We start from the raw sequence: 22,247 nt of genomic DNA on the forward strand, positions 1-22,247 counted from the left end.
ATTAGACCAGACACACACCTGAATAGCAGTTGCATCTGGCATACTGAGACGGCGTACAAATATCTGGCTCTGTCCACTGTGACTGGTGACGTAGCCCGAGCCCCATGTGCCACTGTGTGGCCGGCCCGTGTTGTAGAACATAAAAGTGTCACTTCCTGATGTTGCAGTCAAGCATGTCTTGTAACAGTATGTTTTGGTTAAAGACCCATTTCCCCGCACTTCAATATAATGCGGTTCCACTTTGAGGTCACGGCGCAGGGCCACATTACTGTTTGGCTGCCCTGCTCCTGCTCCACCTCCTCCACCACCACCTCCACTTGCAGCTCTTCCTCCACCACCAACTGCTGATGCACCTCCTTCCGGTACACTTTTCTTGGATATACAACATGGAGAGCAGGAGCCAGGCTGGGTACAATATGCATGGCAACGCACAATGGCCAGAACAAAGACAGTGACCAAAAATACAAAAGTTGTGGCACACAGTGCAATGATGAGGTAGAGCGTGACCGTGGAAAACATTAAGGGGCTGTCGGGTCTGATGATGCGCCTGGGGTCAGGTGTCAACTTTGGAGGCAGCTCCATCACATGTACATGTATGGTAGCCATAGAAGAAAGAGGTGGTAAGCCATTGTCATGCACCATGACAGTCAGAACAAAGGTGGTGGAGTTATCTTCTATCACACGCCTTGTGGTGCGGATCTCACCTGTGTACTCATGCATCTTGAAAAGGTCAAGGTCTCCATTAGTTTGCTCCAGGGTATAAAACAGCCAAGCATTCTGCCCTGCATCACCATCCCATGCTGTGACTTTGCAAACTAACACTCCTGCTTCAGCGTTTTTCATTAGTGTCTGTACTGTGCGGCTGCTGTTGGCAGGTGGGTAGACAATCTTGGGCACATGGTCATTTTGATCCATAATGTAAACATACACTGTGGCCACACGGCTTAGGGGAGGCACACCATTGTCCTGGGCTTTCACCTGAAAATGAAACTCTTGCAGCTTTTCAAAGTCAAAGGCTCGCAATGCATAGGCCTCACCTGTATTAGGTTTGATGCTGACATAGCTAGCTACAGGGATACCATGGTTGTTGTCATTCAGGACAGTATAGGTGATACGTGCATTTTCTGTAGCATCAGCGTCTGTAGCCTTGACAACACAGAGAGGTGCCACAGGAGCATTGTTCTCTGTAATATAAACAGTATATGAAGTCTGCTCAAAACGAGGTGGGTTGTCATTGACGTCTGCAACATCTACTTTAAAGGTCATTTGAGATGACAGGGCTGGAGTGCCTCCATCTACAGCACTGACAGTGACATTATAAGATGAGATGGTCTCCCGGTCCAGGAAAGCAGATGTTACAATTGTGTAGTGGTTTCGGAAGGACTTGATCTTAAAAGGCAAATGGGGCATGATCTCTAGGGTTATTTGTTTATTTTGTCCAGAGTCACGATCATTCACACTGATCAATGCCACCACTGTGTCGGCCCGGGCATCTTCACGAACAGGGCTGGAGAGTGAGGACAATACAATCTCAGGAATGTTGTCATTAACATCCAAAACTTCTACAACTACTTTGCAGTGCACTGCCACAGGGGCTGGACCCTTGTCCATTGCTTGTATATACATTTCATATGAGTTAGTTTCCTCATAGTCTATATTATTTTTCACTCTTATTTCTCCTGTGTTTGTTTCCATGGAAAACATCTGTCTGACTCTTTCTGGTGTGTAACTACTAAAAGAATAAAAAACCTCTCCATTTGAGCCCTCATCAGGGTCTGTTGCGTTTAGCTTGATTACAAGTGCCCCTTTCAGAGAGTTTTCATAAAGTTTTACTTTATACACAGAACTGTTAAATGCAGGCACATTGTCATTGGCATCAAGGATACGGACATTGATTTTGGCTGTGCCAGTTCGCTGTGGCGTTCCTCCATCCATTGCTGTTAGGATAAGCTGATGAGAGGGCATCTTCTCGCGGTCAAAGGGCTTCTTCAGAATGAGCTCGATGTGCTTGTTATTGGAAAAGGGTTTTATAGAGTCTAATGTGAGGTGGTCGTTAGGACTAAGTCGGTACTGATTCACGGAGTTGGAGCCCTGATCTGCGTCTTGAGCTCCTTCGATTTGAAACCGCGACCCAGTGAGTGCGGACTCTGACACCTCAAGCTGATATTCATCTCGAGGGAACTGGGGCGTGTTGTCGTTTACGTCCAAAATCTCCACCTCCACGTTATGCGTCTCCAGTGGATTTTCTAACACCACCTCCAGATTGTGTGAACAGGTGCTACTGAATTCACAAACTGTCTCTCGGTCAATGCGGTCACTCACCACCAGTTTCCCAGTTTTATGGTTTATGCTGAAATATCTCCGTCCACTGTCCGATGTGATTTTAATGCGTCGGTTGGAAAGTTTTCTTAGATCCAGACCTAAATCGCGGACAATGTCACCCACCACTGCTCCGTTCTCTTGTTCCTCCGGAATAGAATATCGAATTTGTGCATTTGTAAGGCCACCAAGCACCAATATAAACAAATATAAAGAAAAAGGCACATTCTCCTTTGCACTGTAACAGCATCTGACCGTCACAGCCATCGCAGGCAGGCAGAATTTGCAGACGGGTTAGAGAAATCTTTCCGCCTTTTCAGCTTGCTGCGGGTCCCCACCCGCCTCATTAAAACGGGGGAATAGTCCGTGCATAACTCCGACTATGTGCAGGGTAAACTCCGCATCCTGTCAGATGCTTGGGTGAAAGAAATGTTATCCTGTGTATCCATGTTTTCCTTTGTCTTCTAGTTGATGTTATTAATCCATCTCTCTACCTAGACTCCTTTTCTCAGATGCTGCTATTGGTCTCTCTCTCTTTTCCTCAGCCTGCGATGTGGTGATGCTGTCTGTGGGCAAATGGGGAGGGTGAACAACTCGCTCAAATTATGCTGGCTGCATTTCAGCACCTCCGATCGAGGACCATCTAATAAAATTAAACTTCCCAAACACCGAAATCTCTGAAGTCTTATCAGCGAAAGATATCCATCGACATATCTAGTTAGGGTGTGGAGATGCAAGTGTCATCTGTACACTGATTTCGAAGAAATCAAAACATGTTTCCTTTTTTTTCGTCAGTGCCACCGCCCTTTTTTTTGTGCTGTGGGAAACTGATTTATGAACCCCCCTACCGATTAGACTTCTTCGTTGATGCCAGCCAGCCGTAACTCGGGAACGCTCATGCCAAAAAGAGAAATAAATTCATGCAGAATCAATTTTCAAATAGCCTGCAAAAAAATAGATATATGACCCATCTGTGAGGCAGCTTTATTTGAACTGCATGGTGCAGTGTATTTTCATCCGTTTCAAACAAATTTGATTAAATTTCAAGTTTATGTTCTAACAAGGTTATTGAAATAAGGAGACAGTCCTATCCCTTTTTTAACCACATCACTCAGATACTTAAGTGAATCCGTTTCACCTTGTGTCTTGTCACAAGTGCTGATATACGGTGACAGCAAACAATGTTTTGTACATACATCCTTTTTTTTAATGCAAACCCCATGCACCACATGTTCATTATTCATACAACACCAAGCAAATGACGTCACAGCATTGTTCACTGGCAACTACTTTAAATAGGTCACACACAAAATGCTCCAGATGTGACCCCATTCTACATCTGCAAAACGCAACGTCAGACTCTCTTGCAGACAGACAATACATAATCTATACAGTAAAAACATGCAATGCAGTCATGGCAGCCTATGCAGGCATACATATTCCCCTCAGCACTGTCATGTCCTTAATTAATTTATCTTATCAGAAATATATGGAAGTCTACAACTACATAAATTAAGCTATACTCTCGCAAATGGTTTGTATGATTTCCTACGAAAAACGGATTTTCGTACGAAATTCTGTGCCAAGTCACTGAATACTCTGTCAATATAGTTTATCAATACCGCTAATTTATCAACACCGCTGATCAGCAACTGTGTTACAGGACAAGACTCCCGATACCGTCTGACGAGATCCAGTTCGCCTGCAGACCTATTACGGATAAAACTGCATAGATTTGTGTCATTTAGACTGTGACTATGATGAAAACAGCAATGAAAAAGCTGCTTCTTATTCCCAATGGACATTAAACAAATCTGATTATTGAACAGGCCTACAGGTTACCGTGGTTGCTATGCACTATGACAAAGCTGCTGTGCAGTAACAATTACTATATTACTATAAAAAAAGTTGATATTTGATTATACAAATCTTTATAGACCATAAACTTTAATTTATCGAATGAAACTGTACTTAGTGCATTGTTAAATCCTAAGCGGTGCATCTTTTCTTTACTTATGCACAAGTCAGTATTGATTCCAGTTTAAAACTAATCCACTGTCACTTTAATAAAACTTTTGTCATTTTCTTTCTTTCTTTCTTTCTTCATTTTTGCACATTATTTCTCAAGGGTTGTTGAGTACATAATAATCTGTGACATAACCCATGGGCTGTGTGCAGACCCTAAATCCAACATTTTAGGCCTTTTTTTCAAGCTGATGAATGTCCTAGAATGTGACTATTTCTAAAACTCTAAAAGTGACTCCTTTTGGAATATACTTAACCAAAAACTAAAATATAAAATAAAATAAAAAAGTAAAATTTTATATACTAGGTCTTGCTCTCTGAAAACAATGTTTTGAAGGTCTCTGTCAATAAATGAGAAAAATTAAAACTTTGGCTTTCACTAAACCAAATACACCACTGGGAAGATCTTAATTGGGAGAATAACATATATCAGTATGAACACTCCGCATGGCTCCTTTGAAAAACTGACATTTGAACCTTGAAGGCTCATAACTTAACAACAAAAGTGGGTAAATAAATGGGACCAACTGATATAGAGAGCTCTTGGACTGAGTTGTCATTTGTCATGTAATAACCCATGTGTCAAACCCACTAACTGGGTGTGCTGTCAGCTATATAATATATATATATATATATATATATATATATATATATATATATATATATATATATATATATAAACAACACAATACACCCATTTAACAATTAGATTAGATTTGAATCCATAGTTATGCACACATGTCCCTTATATAGCAAATCCTATGAAGAGTTGTGAATAACTTTTTGTAGGATTAATAGATAGAGAGAATTTGACCTACATCACTAATATGTTTTGTTTGAAATGCTGTGTACATTATTGGTGTTATCAGTGTAACTGTGTTACAGAGTGGTCAATGTTTGAATCCACTGAAGATATTATCAGCCAGATGATGTTAATTATCCTGTTTGGGTCTCTTCTCAATTACACATGGTCAAGATACATGTCTAAAAGATCCTGATAAAGTGTATCAATATGTACCATTAGAAAATGCAATTGTGCACTAAGTAGGGTAACAACTTTTAAACTGTGTTGATGTGATTTACTGTCACTCTAAATAACTTATGTGGTGTGAATAAGTTTCTTTGTGAAACCTTGAATCCTCTTGGTTCATCACGGCCACTGGGGCAAAAAGAGTGTCTACCACCCACACAATCGTTTGTTTTCTTGTTTCTCTGCCACTCTCACCCACACCCAACCTGCCCACGGCAATGACAGCGCTTCACATCCCAGGAGATAGGGATGAGACTATGACTCATTCGGATGCTACTGGATAGGTTGATACAGATTGACTCTTCACACTGAGAAGCTACAAAGAAAATCGCAAAGTGCGGAGGTGAAGAAGCAGCCGAATGTTTCATGATAAAAACCTATTTAACATACATAAAGCTACTTTACAAAAGAGGACACATAAAATAATAGTTCATACAACAACAGAGTTCATGATACACAAAGAAAATGTTATTTTTCCTAAATTTTCAGTGCTGCTGAAAATGTTTTAAGTTCATATTAAGGTAACTTTATTTGAAATGTATTTCTGCCTCTGTTTTATCATCCAGTTGAACAGCAGATGTTTCTTCATGTGGTTTCTTTCAACCAAGACAAATAGTCTCAGATGGGTCTACATGCATTTCTGCAACACTAACCCTGACATTTAGCAGATTTTCCCAGTGGGATGTTTGAACTTCTATGTTTGGCAGTGATACAAAGAAAGAAAAAAAAGAAGACAGGTGGCATCTACCTGGTCAACAACAAATAGAAAGCTGGACTGCACCTGACCTTTACACATGTCTCTCTTATTTATCCTCTTTCAGCTGCTCTTCTTTGCCCATGCTTTCTCACAGCTTTGTGATGCCTGTACCTGCGTAATGTGCCCATCTGTTTCGGTGATAATTGCATGCCTCTGAGCTGTAGATTATTTCATTGTTCACTCAATGGTGGTGCAGATAAAGTTATCAACAATATTCCACCTGCTGACAGATGCCATCCTCGCTTCAACAAATGCTGATTTTAAAGAGCTAATTGGGTGATTAGTGTTCATGTTCTGTGTTTTGTCATAAAAAAAACAACAACAACAAAAACAGGTTGTCATAATGTCCCATCTCATCACTTCTAGCACCTGCCCATGACAATTTATTCTCCATACTTGTTGTCACTTTTCTCAAACCATCCTGGACAGTGCCTCTGTCCACCAGTTGCTGCTTCAGCTAAGAACTGACCAGAGAGCATATTGACTGGAGATGAGAGCTGATGCCACCTGCACACTGAAAAAGTTGGTTTGTTCAAGACAGCAGCTTAATAAATGTAACCATATGACAGCTATGTATGAGAAATATAATTCAGATTTTATAAACTTCTTCTTTGTTCTTTCTGCCAGAATATGAACATCCCCCATTTAATCAATTATGCAAAATGGCCATTAACAATAACATTCTCTTCAACCTCATTAATACTCTGTGCAGCTACTTTGAAACCCATTTATAAGAGTTTCCCCTACGAGACTAATTAATGGAATCCCCCTTTTTAGTGAATCAGAGTTAACAATCAGATCCACAAAGAAATAGGTCATTAATGGACTATCAAGACACTTGATTCCTTACATCATTCACTCAGACAGTACATACAAATAGAAGTAGTCATGCAAACTTAAAGGGCAGTTGTGCCTGTAGGCCTGTGTGTTCACATACAAGCAATGTATAAAACAACACCAATGCTGGGGACAAAATTATAGTCTGAATGAATGTCAAAAGAATGTTTGCTATTTTTGTTGTCATTTTCAAACTCCAGTTAATAGACCAAGAGATTAAACAGATGCACTGACTGCAGGATATAGGGGTATGTACCTTCTTTGTGGTTATGTAGACTGTAGACGAAGAAGAAAGTCAGGTAAAAGGAAAAAAGTTACATTTCTGTAGGCTTAAATGTTCAATTTCTTGCGCTTATAATTAAAAAAATCCCACTTAATTGCCATTCTCTTTAAAATGACAGCAGTTTTGCTAATTCATTTAAATTTCCTCATGACAGTTCTTAGAGGGCAAAAGTTAATCTAGAAGAAATGACACAAAAAGATTATTTTAAGAGATTATGATGAGTGTGGTCATGCCAAAAAAAAAATGTAAATAGGCAGTTGTTTTTTAACAATACATCTTGTGTTTCACTGATGTCTGTTCATGTTACTGAAAAAAAATTTAAATTAATAAACACGACAGTAAAATAGTGCAACGTTAAAAAAACAAAAAAGAAAGAAATAAGGTCAATACCAGTACCTCAAAATGAATCATGTCATTGGGAGAGGCTGCAGAACAAAAGGGAAGTAAAGTGAAAGAGACAGTGAAACTGGTCCCTCTGTTGGAATAATTTGGTAGTACAAGGGATGGACACGTGATCCTCACCCCACTGTCCATCCACCCACGCTTTTTCATTAAGCCAAGGCACTAAAGCATAATCCCATCTATGTGTGTGTGTGTGTGTGTGTGAGAGAGAGAGAGACAGAGGGAGAAAGAGATAGAGTAAGGAAAGGCAAAGACATCAGACTGCAGCAGTCGTCATTTTCTTTATCATGTCTAGCACAGCAACCAGACAAAGTGAGACAAAAAGGGAAAGCATCCTCCAGAGGTGACATGAGAAAGAAGGCTATATATAAAGCAAGTAAGGGAAGAAAATAGATTACCCCTGTATCCTACCAGAAGGAGGATCCATATGTCCTTTTGTCCAATTAAATTTCCCACACAAACCTTATTAGACATTTACAAGGATTTTACTGCAAAATACTGTCTACCAAAATTAACAAGGTCCTTGTGTGATAGCTTTGTCAGTGTCTGCTCCATATGTAGCTTTGTAGTTGTTGACTGAATACACCTGTGTGAAGATGTAAGCTTCTGCAACGACCACACTCAAACCCCTGCATGTAACCCAGTTATTCTTACATTTGTTAATACGTGTAGCTCTTTGAAAATAATACAGTCTCATGTCCTTCATTGAAGATGTTTGTAACATACCACAGTTTATGCCAAGTAACCTAAAAAAATCTGCAGATTTACATTAATGCTGATAAACATGAATTTAGCGAAAGGTAAATGGTGCAGTAGTTTATTATACTTAAAAAAACTGCAGGTAAACGTTTCCACTCCTCAACAGCTCAGCAAAACAACAAGTCTCATGGTAACCACAATCCTTTCACTCAGGTGTACAAAGTAAGCGGGTAGAGGAGGCATTCTCTGAGTATGCCCATTCTAATACCTTGTGTACCTTTCTTTCAAAAATAAAGGGCATGAGAGAACAAAATGTACTATAAATCCCTCCCCATAGGACCTAACAAGGGTAAAACAACTCCATGGTTGTCCTGATTCAGCCAGTGCATGAATCAAACAGATTCTTGCTGTGGCACTAAACAAAGCTATCAGGAAATGCAGGCAGGCTTTGGATCCTTCCCTCTTAGGATGCCCTGGCTTTGTATCCCTGCTGGATAGGAAAGGATGGAACCCGGTTCTGAGCATGACAAAGCTAATCTAATGACTGCAAACACATTTCAATGCCACTAAGAAGCTGCATGGATGGAGGGTCGGTGGAAGTAGGGGTGGGGTGGTGATAAGTTTTATCTGTGACCAATTGTAAGTCTGTGATGTTCTCACTCAGCCACAAGGCATGTATTTAGTACGTTTTTTGCCCATCTCATCCTGACAAACTCTTTTTTCTCTCTCTCTCTAACTAGCTTGTGCTAAAGGCTCTAGTCAGTGCTGCTGCATTTGTGACTTCCTCTAAAATCCTTTCCAATTTTGGAACTGGTTGTCTACTCTCACACTTTTTTTCTCTCATTTAATTTAGTCTGTTTTTTTTTCCTTTGTCTGACTAAACGTCTCTGATGAGGATGCTGTTTACCTTTGTTTTGCATCCATTTGTCATTCTCTTTCTCTGCATATCTCCTATCCACCCAGTTTCCTTCCAGTTAAGAACACATGCTGGGATAGATGTCTGAGTGGGGGTTGGCACATACTAGCAGCTCCCTGGAAACAGACTTGCTCATCATTTCATTACAGCTCAGAGCAGTCTCCATGGTAACCATAGATAGCAGCTTTAACCTCACTCTCACACAAAGGACACACCCTTGTAAGGAGGAAAACAGGAAGTGCTACATGACATGTGTCTGACATACAGCCTTGAAGAAATAAAAAACAGAAAACTAATCTTAAAGCCACTTTCTTGATCTAGTCATGCATTTAAAATTAAAATTTCTACGGCATGCCTATAGTCCAGTTGTTAAACCAGTCAGTGTTTTCCTCCAGTATGACTTGCAGTTTAGGCCTCTGCTGCAGGACAGCAGCAATAGTGTACAGTAGACTGAATAACTGAAAACATTTTAAAGCACATGGTGGGGCAGTTGGCAGCTTTTATCGCATACACACTCTACATCCTAAAGTAGTTGTTTAATGATTGATGAAAGCCTTTAATGTATAGGGTGAATTAGACTTTCATTATTGTCATGCCTCAAAACAACATGTCTTCAACACCATAAGCTGTGGTATTCTGATGCCTGCACATTCAAAAAGCCGCCTCTCCTCATCCACCCAAGCCCTTTTCACGACTCAGTCGGTTTAGCTGTGATTGACATTAGGTGTTGTCAACCCCGCCCAGCCGCAGAGCTGAGCGGGAGGGAGAGCTGTGAGCCGAACGGAACTGATACCAAGATCGGAACGGAAGCTCCCTGCTGCTGCTGCTGCTGCAAAGAGTAGCGGAAAATTACCTGCCCCTCCCCCACTCCCTGCTTCACTCACAGAGAGCCGCAGCATACAGGGCACATACTGAACCACTTTTACGCAGAGAGACAGCTACAGGCATTGTTTTCAGAGTCAGAGCTTTCACAGCTTGTGCACAGCCAACACTGTGCATAAGCTGTATTGGACAGAGAGTAAACCAACTAATACAGGTTTAGTCAGCCGTCACACGTCGCTTGCAATATTCAAAGTCTGTTTCAGAGATAGCACAGAGTTCTATTTTCATCTCCCTCACACTGAACCAATCAAAGGACCGGAGTTTAGACAGATCAGGTCGCGTTTGTTTATGCTGAACCACTCCCTGAAATGAGGTCATACAGTCTGAGTGACTCAAAGCATTATGAATCCACCGCAGCACCGTGCACTACTGAGCTATACCGGCATTATTTAAACAAAGCCCACCAGCAATAAAGTACTGAACGAATGTAGGGCTTTGTAATGCACCTTTCAATGTTAATACACAACGATCGTTTAAACTACAGCCTACATGGCTTGACAAGGTTCTGTAAACACATCAAGGATGGTAATGAAAATATATTAAATCATGTTTACAGCGTTCCAAAACTGATAACAGACATGTCTGCAGAGATGGAGCTAATTTCCTGTTAGCTCCTTCAGCTGCTCCCCTTTTCCAGGAGCGTGAGAGATGGGGGAAGGGAGAAACAGACTGCTTGGGAGAGGAGCAGAGAAAAAGGTTTGAAATGAATATATGGTAGCCTATGTCTGAGTAATACAGGGTAAAAAAAAATAAAAATAAAAAATAAAAAGTGAATGCAATGCAAACAAGGACATTAAAAATTGTGAGTGTGTATATGATACAAATAAATATGATTGAAACATTAAGACTAGACTGATCTCAGTTATCTGAGCCTACACATGCCCAGGTGCAAATGATAACATTAGGCATCATCCATCTTTTTGTTTTGCAGATTCATTGTATATATCATTGTCAAAAGAGGCAGTTTGAAGAAGGACAGATCCATTTAGGGTCAATTGTATTGTTACTGAAATTAAGTGTCTGAGTAATAAAATACAGTAAACAAGAATGAAAAATTCTTGCTACAAATATAAGATAAACTTTATCACTATTTGCAGTAACAAAAAAAATATGGATACAGTTAGGATGAAAAGCTTCAGTTGTATGCTAGCTTTTAGATGGGTTGAAAGCTTGACTGTCACCAGTGAGCTTATACATTAACACAATGGAGCAATGGTTAATGTTAACATAAAAATATGTGCTTTCACTGTTTTGGCAGGTCAAATGATCCACTGTGACAGATAGCACTGGATCTGATGACCTGACATGATATGTTGCATTGCTCCACCCAAGTTCAACACCATTTCAGAACTGACAGTTGTTATTGGGAAAAGCAGATGCATGGATGTACAGATCCACAAGAACCTGGACAAAAGGCAAAGCTAAGTTATTTGCAGTAAGTTCGTGTATGCATAGAGATACGAATATCATCTGGTTTGTATCAATTAGAAGTTTTGGGGAAGGCTGTAAAGGATATATATATATATATATATATATATATATATATATATATATATATATTTATATAAACACGGTAATTACTATTAAACAGTTACAAAAAAAATAACACATTTAATCGCAGTTTGTGTTCTAAACAACGCAGATTGTTTGTCAGTGCATGGTTTCCGGTACACCTATTTAATTGGACACCTCAGAGCTAGGTTAAATCAGTGTTGCCAGTTTAACTACTTTGGTGCTATATTTAGTGAGTTTTCAGAACACTCTATTTCAAAGAAGTGAGTAGCAACAAGTCTAGCAACTTTTTCTGGCATTATTGGATACTTTTGGAAACTGACATGAAGTATAGTTTACGCTTCTCAATGAGCAGTGCTTCCTTCCCTTCCCTGCTCAAAAGTGGTCACAGCTGCAGTCAGAGCAAAAGATGTTCACCTCTCAGACTGAAAATGGAACATGCTAAGCTGACACTGGCTGATAGGTCTGTAAATTTTGGGCAGTGATAGTATTCTATTATCCATCCATCCATCCATCCATCCATCCATTCATTCATTTTCTATATCATATACAATAACTTGTAGTATCTTAATAGGGGCATGAATAACAGTTCTCCCAACCTCTCTCAATCTCTTCCTAAGCAACCTTCACCAAAATCAGTTTTATATTATTAACAATCTTCGTTTTAATAGCTAGTACTCATGATAAGTGCTTGGTTGAGTTTAGGTGACATGGGGATAGCTTATGTGTATGTAAGCCACGTATGTCTATTATCCCTTGGTATTTAAATTACTGCTGTTGGCAAACGTAGCTGACATTTTATAATGTATGAAATTCTTGTACTTTAGTTAACAGTGTACAGTACATAATTAATCTTAATCTGCTTTATCCAGATATTCTGTAAGTGGAGCATGCAGACATTCAAAGTCCCCATTGTTGGTTGATAAACAAAGTTGAGTCTCTACGCAGAGGCTGCAGAATGTAAGTGCACATCCTTTAGAGAATCTTTTTACACCATGGAGGCTGTAGTACATTAAAGCTTATCTTGTGCCACACACTTAATCTAAATCTAGTCGGGCATAAACTTGTTATGAGTTTTCTTAGCCTACAAATTGTCTTTTTCTGTTCTTTTTCACTTGACACTCTAAGGTATTTTTTCAGCCTCTTGGTATGTAGCTGGTAAGTAGAAATACACCTTAGTAAAGAGTTTTATGCTGACTATTCTGTCCGTTTTGAACTATTAGTCGTGAAACAGAATGAATGGTGGAGAAATTCTAAAAGGTCCCCCTGTCAGTACCATGGACAGCGCTTATACCAAACACTGCCAGAGAAAAGTCAGTTTAGTGTTATCAGTCAAAATTGGTTTCAAGTCGAATGAAAGACGTTTAAAATGCTTACATCTTACCTTTTCTTTGTTAGGTAAAGTCTGAGTTTTGGTAAAAGTGTCCCCTCCGTTAATACTGATCAGTTCTGCGTCTACAGGTGGAAACGGTGCGGGGAAAACCACAACATCACTCTTCAGTGTGTCTGAGCTGAAACACACGTCGTACTGCTGAGTAGCTTTAGAGTAAGACCAACCTCCGTCAGGGTGGGTGGTGATCATTGGGGCACTGTACCTGTCAAAACTGCCATCTGTCCTGTGACATCTGACAGCTATCAAACTGACTAGACTCAGCAAGAAAATCACTGACACCGAGACAATGGCGATTAGCAAATAAAAGTTCAAATGAGAGAAGCTGTCATCCTTTACAGGAACATGTCTGAACTGATTCTGAATGTCAGCTGTGCTTTCTACAACCACCACATCAATTGATGTAGAAGCAGACAGAGAAGGTTCTCCGTTATCAGAAACCAGCACCACCAAGGGATGAGTTTTCAGGTCATTGTCGCTCATTCTTCTCTTAGTCCTGATTTCTCCAGTGCTTGTTCCGATCCTGAACAGGTTGTTTCCTTTGGGCTCAACCAAGTGATAAGACAGCAGCGCATTATATCCAGAGTCAGCGTCTACAGCCCTGATCTTTGCCACAAAATATCCCGCTTCAGCAGAATAGGGGATGGTCTCACTGTTAACAGAGCCGTGCTCAGAATATGGAGAAAGAATCGTGGGACTGTTGTCGTTTTCATCCTGGATAAAAACATTGACAGTCGTGTTGCTACTTAGTGGAGGAACACCGGAATCTGTCGCCTGAACTTTGAAGTGAAACGTTTTCAACTCCTCAAAGTTGAAAGATTGCAGGCTGACTACATCTCCAGTTTCTGCGTTAACGTTTATAACTGATGACATGACATTATTTTGATGATTGGTATTAGTTACAGTAAACGTTACTTTAGCATTTTCGTCTACATCGGGATCATATGCGGACATAGTATAGATAACAGCGCCTACGGGACCGTTTTCTTTGAAGAAAATATTTATCACAGACTCTTTAAAACAAGGTGCGTTGTCATTCACATCAGAAACGTGGACTGTTATAACGCTGGTACTGGAAAGTGGTGGAATTCCTTCGTCAGTCGCTGTTATGGTTAGATTATATTGGGAAGCTTGTTCTCTGTCTAGGGTTCCGTCTACAACTAAAGAATAATGATTTTTATATGTATTCTTAATTGTGAACGGGACAGAATCAACTATCCTAAGCTGAACAGCGCCATTTTTATCTGCATCGTAATCTTTCACTGTTATTAGTCCAACCATTGTTTCTAAGGGCGCGTCTTCCCTCACCACGTTTGCTAACGACGTCACTGATATTTCTGGTGGATTGTCGTTGACATCGGTGATTTCAACAAGAACTTTACAGCTAGATGCCCTGGGATTGTGGCCTTTATCTTTTGCTTGAACTCGCATTTCAATTGCATTGTTTTTTTCGTGGTCCAATTCACCATTCACTGTAATCTCCCCAGTGATGGCATTAATGGCAAATTTATCTACTTCATTATCGTTGTCTTGGTTGATGAAGGAATATTGTATTTCACCATTAAGACCCTCGTCTAAATCTCGAGCATGCACAGAAATTACGGTTGTACCTGGCGGTGTGTTTTCGACCACTGTGGCTTTGTACAGGGTTTTGTCAAATACCGGGATATTATCATTAACATCTTGCACATTAACGGTTATGAGCAATGTTCCCGATTTAGGAGGCTTCCCTCCATCTACAGCTGTCAGTGTTAATTTTATAACTGCCTCTTTCTCGCGGTCTAAAGGTTTATGCAGCACCATTTCAGCAAACATAGTCGGTTCTCCACTGTTCTGCACATCCAGTGTGAAATGCTCATTTTGGCTCAGCTTATAGCTTTTAACAGAATAAACTCCGACATCTGCATCGAATGCTTTAGGTAGAGCGAATTTTTCACCAGGAAAGGCTGACTCGGATACATTCAAAGCAATCTCCGGTATCCGAAAAGAGGGTGCGTTGTCGTTTATATCCACAATTTTAACCTCAAAGCGATATAGGTTCAAGGGAGAGTTCGCAATGGCTTCCACTTCCAGAGAGCACTTTACATTTCGAGAACACAGCTCCTCTCGGTCTATTCTGACGTTTACCAAAAGTATTCCAGTCTTGTCATCTATAACGAAATACTTCTTATTAGGTCCTGAAATGTGAAAACCTCTGCTTTCCAGTTCCTGTACATTAAGGCGTAAATCCTTCGCCAAATTTCCCACAGTGGTACCTGGACTGGACTCTTCAGTAACGGAATACACAGTCTGTGCTGCTGCGACAGTCAGTATATAAAATACAGAGAACAAATAATAAATCCACCGCAGAAAAAGCTTCCCTTGTTGCATTGTTCCCACAGCCTGCTCAACAAATTAATTGGAAAAATAATGCTCCAGTGGTAACATCACTCGATTAAGGTAGTCTATGTCCAAATCAAAGCCTGTCGGGAGTGTTCTATGCTGGTAGGCAAACAAAGAATTACAAACCGTCTGTATAGAGAGGAGCCTTACGCAGTAAAAACGTGATCAAATTTTGTGAGTTGTTAGTGACATCTTGTGGTTATGTCAAACAGAGAAAAGATACTAAAAATAATGTGAACAAGCAAAACAAATAAAAAGATTATATTCTAATTGTAGTACAAATTTCAGACTAAAATCCAACTGAACACAAAGGATATGCTAAAATTGGAACCCAAAGAGCTGAATGCTTTAGAGGATTAATGTAAAAATGAGTGTGTCGTGTAAGAAATATAAAAGCTTGTATGATAAAAACACCAACAACCCACTGAGGAGATAATGAAAAGTGTAATTATTTAAATTGTCACTGTATCACTGTGTCTAAAGTTTTTTAGGCTTGAAATGCATTCATAGAAGGAGTAACAGCTTATATGGACACAACTACACAAATGTCAAGAATAGACTAAGACTTATTTCTGCTGTGATCCTTATATATGCTGGTTTTGTACATTTTCCGAGGAGCTATAACATTCAGTTGTTGACTATACGTATATGCATACCTTATCCTTGTTGGGTAAAGTCTGAGTTCTGGTGAAAGTGTCTCCTCCGTTACTGATCAGTTCCGCATCAACAGGTGGGAACGGTGTGGGAAAAACCACTATGTCACTCTTCAGTGTGTCTGAGCTGAAACATACGTCGTACTGCTGAGTAGCTTTAGAGTAAGACCAGCTCCCATCAGGGTGGGTGGTGATCATTGGGGCGCTGTATCTGCTGAAACTGTCGTCTGCTCTGTGACATCTGACAGCTATTAAACTGATGAGACTCAGCAGAAAGATCACTGACACCAAGACAATGGCAATCACTAGATATAAATTCAAATTAGAGAAGTGGTCCTCCTTTAAAGGAACATGTCTGAATTGAGTCTGGATGTCAGCTGTGCTTTCAACCACCACCACATCAATGGACACAGTAGCTGACAAAGAAGGTTCTCCGTTATCAGAAACCAGCACCACCAAGGGGTGAGTTTTCAGGTCATTGTCACTCATTCTTCTCTTAGTCCTGATTTCTCCAGTACTGGTTCCGATCCTGAACAGATTGTTTCCTTTGAGCTCAGACAGATGATAAGAAAGCAGAGCATTGTATCCAGAGTCTGCATCCAGAGCCCTGATCTTTGCCACAAAGTATCCAGCTTCAGCAGAATATGGGATGGTTTCGCTGTTAATGGAACCATGGTCAGAGTATGGAGCAAGTAGAGTAGGACTGTTGTCATTTTCGTCTATGATAAAGACATTGATAGTTACATTGCTGCTGAGTGGAGGAATACCAGAGTCTGTGGCCTGAACTTTAAACTTGAAAGTCTTTAACTCCTCATAGTTAAAAGACTGGAGACTGACTATATCTCCAGTTTCTGAGTTGATGTTCACATAAGACATTGGAATACTTTTAGAAAATCCTTCAAATAATGAATATGATACTTTAGCATTTTCCCCCGTGTCAGAGTCTATTGCTGTTATAACAAATATAATAGCTCCAACTGCACTATTCTCCTTTACATAAATATTTATTACTGGCTCTGGAAATAAAGGGGCATTGTCATTCACATCAGAAATATGAACAGGAATAACACTGGTACTGAAGAAAGGTGGAGTGCCTTCATCAGTTGCTATGATGGACACATTATATTGAGAAACATTCTCTCTATCAAGTGGCCCATCAACTGTCAGAGAATAATAATTTTTATAGTTTAGCTTGAGTTTAAAAGGTACCAGCCCCAGAATTTTAGCACTGGTGAGGCCATTGCTCTCCGCATCTTTGTCATTCACAGTAACTAGAGCAACAACTGTACCAAGCTCAGCATCTTCCTTAACTGGGCTCATCAGAGATGTGACAAGGATTTCAGGTATATTGTCATTAACATCAGTTACTTCTACTAATAATTTACCATGTGCACTTCGTGAAGGTGTGCCTTTATCTTTTGCCTGTATACGAATATCGTAGGCTGTATTTTCTTCATAGTCTATCTTTCCAGTCACTGTTATTTCCCCCGTGTCTGGGTTTATTGAAAAATAAGCTTCTGGATTAAAATTTCCCCTTTCAAAAAATGAATATACTATTTCACTATTTATTCCCTCATCCAAATCTGTAGCGCTGACAGTTAGAATGGATGTCTGCAACGGAGCGTTTTCAGTAACCCGAGCCTTATAAAGAGATTGACTAAATATCGGGGAATTGTCATTAATATCCATAACATGTATAAGTATTTTTAAAGTCCCTGATTTGGCAGGTTTTCCTCCGTCCAGAGCAGTTAAAATAAGACGAATAACAGACCTCTTTTCTCTATCCAAGGATTTTTGCAGGACTAATTCAGCAGACTCACTGTGCTGTCCGCCACCCTGTACGTCCAGGGAGAAATATTCATTTGGACTCAGCTTGTAGCTTTTTACCGAGTTACTCCCTGTGTCTGCGTCGTTTGCCACCGGGAGTAAATACCTCTCCCCAGTAGAAGATGATTCAGAAATGTTCAGAGTGATTTCATTTTCACGAAAAGATGGTGCATTATCGTTGATATCACTAATCTGAACCTCAATGCGATGTACATGCATTGGGTTGCTCAGTACTGCTTCTATATTTAGGATGCATTTTGCCGTATTTGGGCAGAGTTCTTCCCGATCAATCCTTTCGGAAACATATAGAACACCAGTTTTTAAATCCACGTCAAAATATTTCTTAGAACTCCCAGAAACTATTTGTAAATTCCGTTTTTCCAGGTCGTGCACGCTGATTTTTAAATCCTTTGCTAGATTTCCAACAACCGTTCTTTTGTCAGCCTCCTCGGAAACGGAGAACGAAAGCTGCGCTGCAGACGCAGCGCACAGATACAGCAAAGCTACGATTTGTATCCAGATAGTGCATCTTTTCCTTCCACGTCCCATCACTGTCAGGCAATGAAAAAAAATCTTAATTCTGAAGATGCCAACATTTGAGTTGAAAAACGAACAGTTGTGACAGCATGTGTATTTTCTGACAAAGCGAAGGACTGCTGATACTTCACAAGGGGAGGAGAGTGGGGATGAGGGGAGATTGAACTAAAGAAACATTGATGGACTCCAGCGACACCAACTGTTAGTCCTAATGTATAAAGTGTGTACTTTTTTATCGGGAGGTTTTAAAGAGGGTTTATACCCACATACACCTCTTTAAATTATTTTTATTGTCTTTAGGTAAAAAACTAGCAGACGTGCGTCGCTGGGGAAACAAAGGAAGTGAAAAATAGCTTGCCATTATGCTCAATAATATTAAAGCTTTGAATCATTCTGTCGTACACACCATAACTACGAGTCAGTATCACGGATAGTCTGCGTTAGCCAGCCATTTCAGTACTATTGTTCCGCATATGAAAAAAAAAAAAAACCTGTCCCCACGCCAAGCATTTTAAGACAATGTAGGCCTTATTATTGATATTAGGCTACTATAAGACAGTCATACCATGTTATCTTTACAGGTACAAATTACATGAAATAATTATAGGGTATTTTCAAGTACTTAAATCAGCAACAAAAATATTTCATGAACAGAGAAAAACAAGATGGGTTGCTCAATAAAAGAGTCCAAATCTACATTGGTAACAATCAACTCACCGTTTCTTTGTTGGGTAAAGTCTGAGTTCTGGTAAAAGTGTCTCCTCCATTAATACTGATCAGTTCAGCATCTACTGGTGGAAACGGTGCGGGAAAAACCATTACGTCACTCTTCAATGTGTCTGAGCTGAAACACACGTCGTACTGCTGAGTAGCTTTAGAGTAAGACCAGCTCCCATCAGGGTGGGTGGTGATCATTGGAGCGCTGTACCTGCTGAAACTGCCGTCTGTTCGGTGGCATCTGACTGCTATTAAACTGATGAGACTCAGCAGAAAGATGACTGACACGGACACAATTGCGATGAGTAGATACAGGTTCAAATCAGAGAAGTTGTCCTCCTTTATAGGAACGTGTCTGAACTGAGTCTGGATGTCAGTTGTGCTTTCAACCACCACCACATCAATAGACACAGTAGATGACAGTGAAGGTTCTCCGTTATCAGAAACCAGCACTAACAATGGGTGTGTTTTCAGGTCATTGTCGCTCATTCTTCTCTTAGTTCTGATTTCTCCAGTGCTGGTTCCGATTCTGAACAGATTGTTTCCTTTGGGCTCAGACAGATGATAAGAAAGCAGCGCATTGTATCCAGAGTCTGCGTCCACAGCCCTGATCTTTGCCACAAAATATCCCGCTTCAGCAGAATATGGAATAGTTTCGCTGTTGATGGAGCCGTGCTCTGAAAATGGTGCTAATATAGTTGGATTATTATCATTTTCGTCCAGAATACAGACGTTCACAGTCACGTTGCTGCTGAGTGGAGGAACACCGGAGTCAGTGGCTCTAACTTTAAACTGGAAAGTTTTTAACTCCTCAAAATTGAAAGAATGGAGACTGACTATATCTCCAGTATCTGTATTGATGTTAATGAATGAAGTGATTGGAATATTTTTCGAATCACCTTCTAAGGCAAATGTAATCTTACCATTTTCATTGATATCAGGATCGACTGCTCTTATGGTAAAGACAGAAACTCCAACTGGGCTATTCTCTTTTACATAGATATTAATCTCGGGTTCGATAAAACGCGGAGCATTATCATTAACATCAGAAACCTCGACATTAATAATGCTGGTACTGGATAGAGACGGGGTACCCTCATCATTAGCTGTAATTGTGACATTGTACAGAGAAAGTACTTCTCGATCAAGTGGTCCATCTACAACTAAAGAATAATAATTTTTATAATTCAAATTTAACTTAAATGGTGTAGGACCAGCAAGTTTACAACGAGTCTGACCGTTTTTCCCTCCATCTTTATCGGTCACAGTTACTAAAGCGACAACGCTTCCTACATCAGCATCTTCTCTAACGGGGTTAATGAGTGACGTCACCACAATTTCTGGGGCATTGTCATTTACGTCCACTACCTCCACTAACAGCTTTCCATTTGCTCTTCGAGGCGACGCGCCTTTGTCTGAAGCTTGAACATGTATTTCATAAGCTGACTGTGCTTCATAATCTAAGGCCCCCTTAACTGTGATCTCACCAGTCTCCGCATTAATAGAAAACACATTAGCAGGATTGAAGATTGCGCGTCTAACAAAAGAGTAAATCACTCTTCCGTTGTCTCCTTCATCTAAATCTGTAGCATTAACCTGAATGACAAACGATCCAACAGGAGCGTTTTCATTTACACGCGCCTTGTATAGTGTTTTGCTAAAGGACGGCGTGTTATCGTTGACATCGAGAACATTAATATTTATTTGCACAGTTCCAGTGTTTGGAGGTTTGCCTCCATCCACAGCCGTCAGTGTTAGTTTAATATGAGCATGTTTTTCTCGATCTAAAGTTTTCAGCAGCACTAATTCAGCGGATACACTATGTTCTTCTGCACTTTGTACATCGAGAGAGAAGTATTCATTTGTACTGAGCTTGTAAGTTTTTACTGAATTGCTGCCTGCGTCTGCATCAACAGCTTGAGGAAGCAAGAAACGTTCACCCGAGGGTGAAGATTCAGAAATGTTAAGTGAAAATAATTTATCTACAAACGTGGGTGCGTTGTCATTTAAATCGACTATCACTACCTCAATGCGTTGGAGAACCACAGGGTTACTTAGTATGGCCTCTAAGTTTAGTGTGCATTTTGCCGTGTTTGGACAAATCTCCTCGCGATCTATCCTCTCGTTAGCATAGAGATCTCCTGTTTTAAAATTAGCCTCAAAATATTTCTTACTGTATCCTGAAACGATATTTAGATTCATCGATTGCAGATCTCGAGCGTTTACGTTTAAATCCTTAGCGAGGTTCCCGACCACAGTCCCTTTGTCCATTTCCTCAGTGACGGAGTAGGATATCTGAGCAGCAGACCAGTCAGATAAAAACAGAATGAATTGCGAACAGAGAATCCAAGCATTCATTCTGCTTTCCATCCCTGTTTTCAAACACAGTGACGCGATGTACATCATTTTCATCCATTAAACACCACTCGATCTGTCAGCATAATTATATCCAGCCACTCCAGTCGTCAGCTTTCTTTCTCCATCCGTGTCCATCGCATAATGCACACGCAGTCTGCTGCTGCTTCTCACAGAAGGAGGAGACAGTAAATACCGAGCCCACAAACATATGCGGTCATCAGCGACCCCACGTGTTAAAACGCAGATACAAGAATGTTTTAAAAATTAAACAATAAGACAAATGTGTCTGATATTACAACATATACAATAGAGCACTTTGACATTCATATTTTCGAAGATATTTCATATTGTAATACCTAACCTTATGCTTAACTAATGTACTCTAAGGACAGTAATATGTACAAAAAATTTGCGTTTTTCATGAAGATGTGAGGTCAAACAAGACTTTCCGTGAAGATGATTTTAATCAAAAGGGCCTGTTATTTAATTGAACCGAAAAATTTAAGCTAATGCCTCCTTAAAAAAAAGTGAAAAACGGCTAATAAAACAACAAATAATAATAGAAAAACAATCAAACATAATGTATGAAAAGACCTGGAAAGCACAACTTCTTTTATGTAAATCTTTTTGGACAATCTTTCAGCACCTTAGACAGCGCCATACATTCCCGTTTGCACACGGCTACGATATAGTCATCCCCTCTTCAATTTTTCTGTTTAAC

General features: G+C 40.0%; 1 protein-coding gene across 43 annotated transcripts in view; it reads right to left on the reverse strand.

Moving 5' to 3' along the window:
* Positions 1-22,247, reverse strand: part of LOC121642759 (protocadherin alpha-2-like) — a 204,261-nt gene that overhangs the window by 20,875 nt on the left and 161,139 nt on the right. Inside the window, exon 1 of one of the 43 annotated variants that reach the window (XM_041989705.1) lies at positions 21,592-21,646. The exons of 33 other annotated variants lie outside the window; for them this stretch is intronic. In XM_041989705.1, coding sequence (XP_041845639.1) covers positions 21,592-21,609 — 18 coding nt within the window. In that variant the 5' untranslated portion in view covers positions 21,610-21,646. 9 more of the 43 variants (XM_041989656.1, XM_041989669.1, XM_041989704.1 and 6 more) reach the window with 9 other exon arrangements.

Source organism: Melanotaenia boesemani, chromosome 7, assembly GCF_017639745.1.
Source record: "Melanotaenia boesemani isolate fMelBoe1 chromosome 7, fMelBoe1.pri, whole genome shotgun sequence".
Lineage (NCBI taxonomy): Eukaryota > Metazoa > Chordata > Actinopteri > Atheriniformes > Melanotaeniidae > Melanotaenia > Melanotaenia boesemani.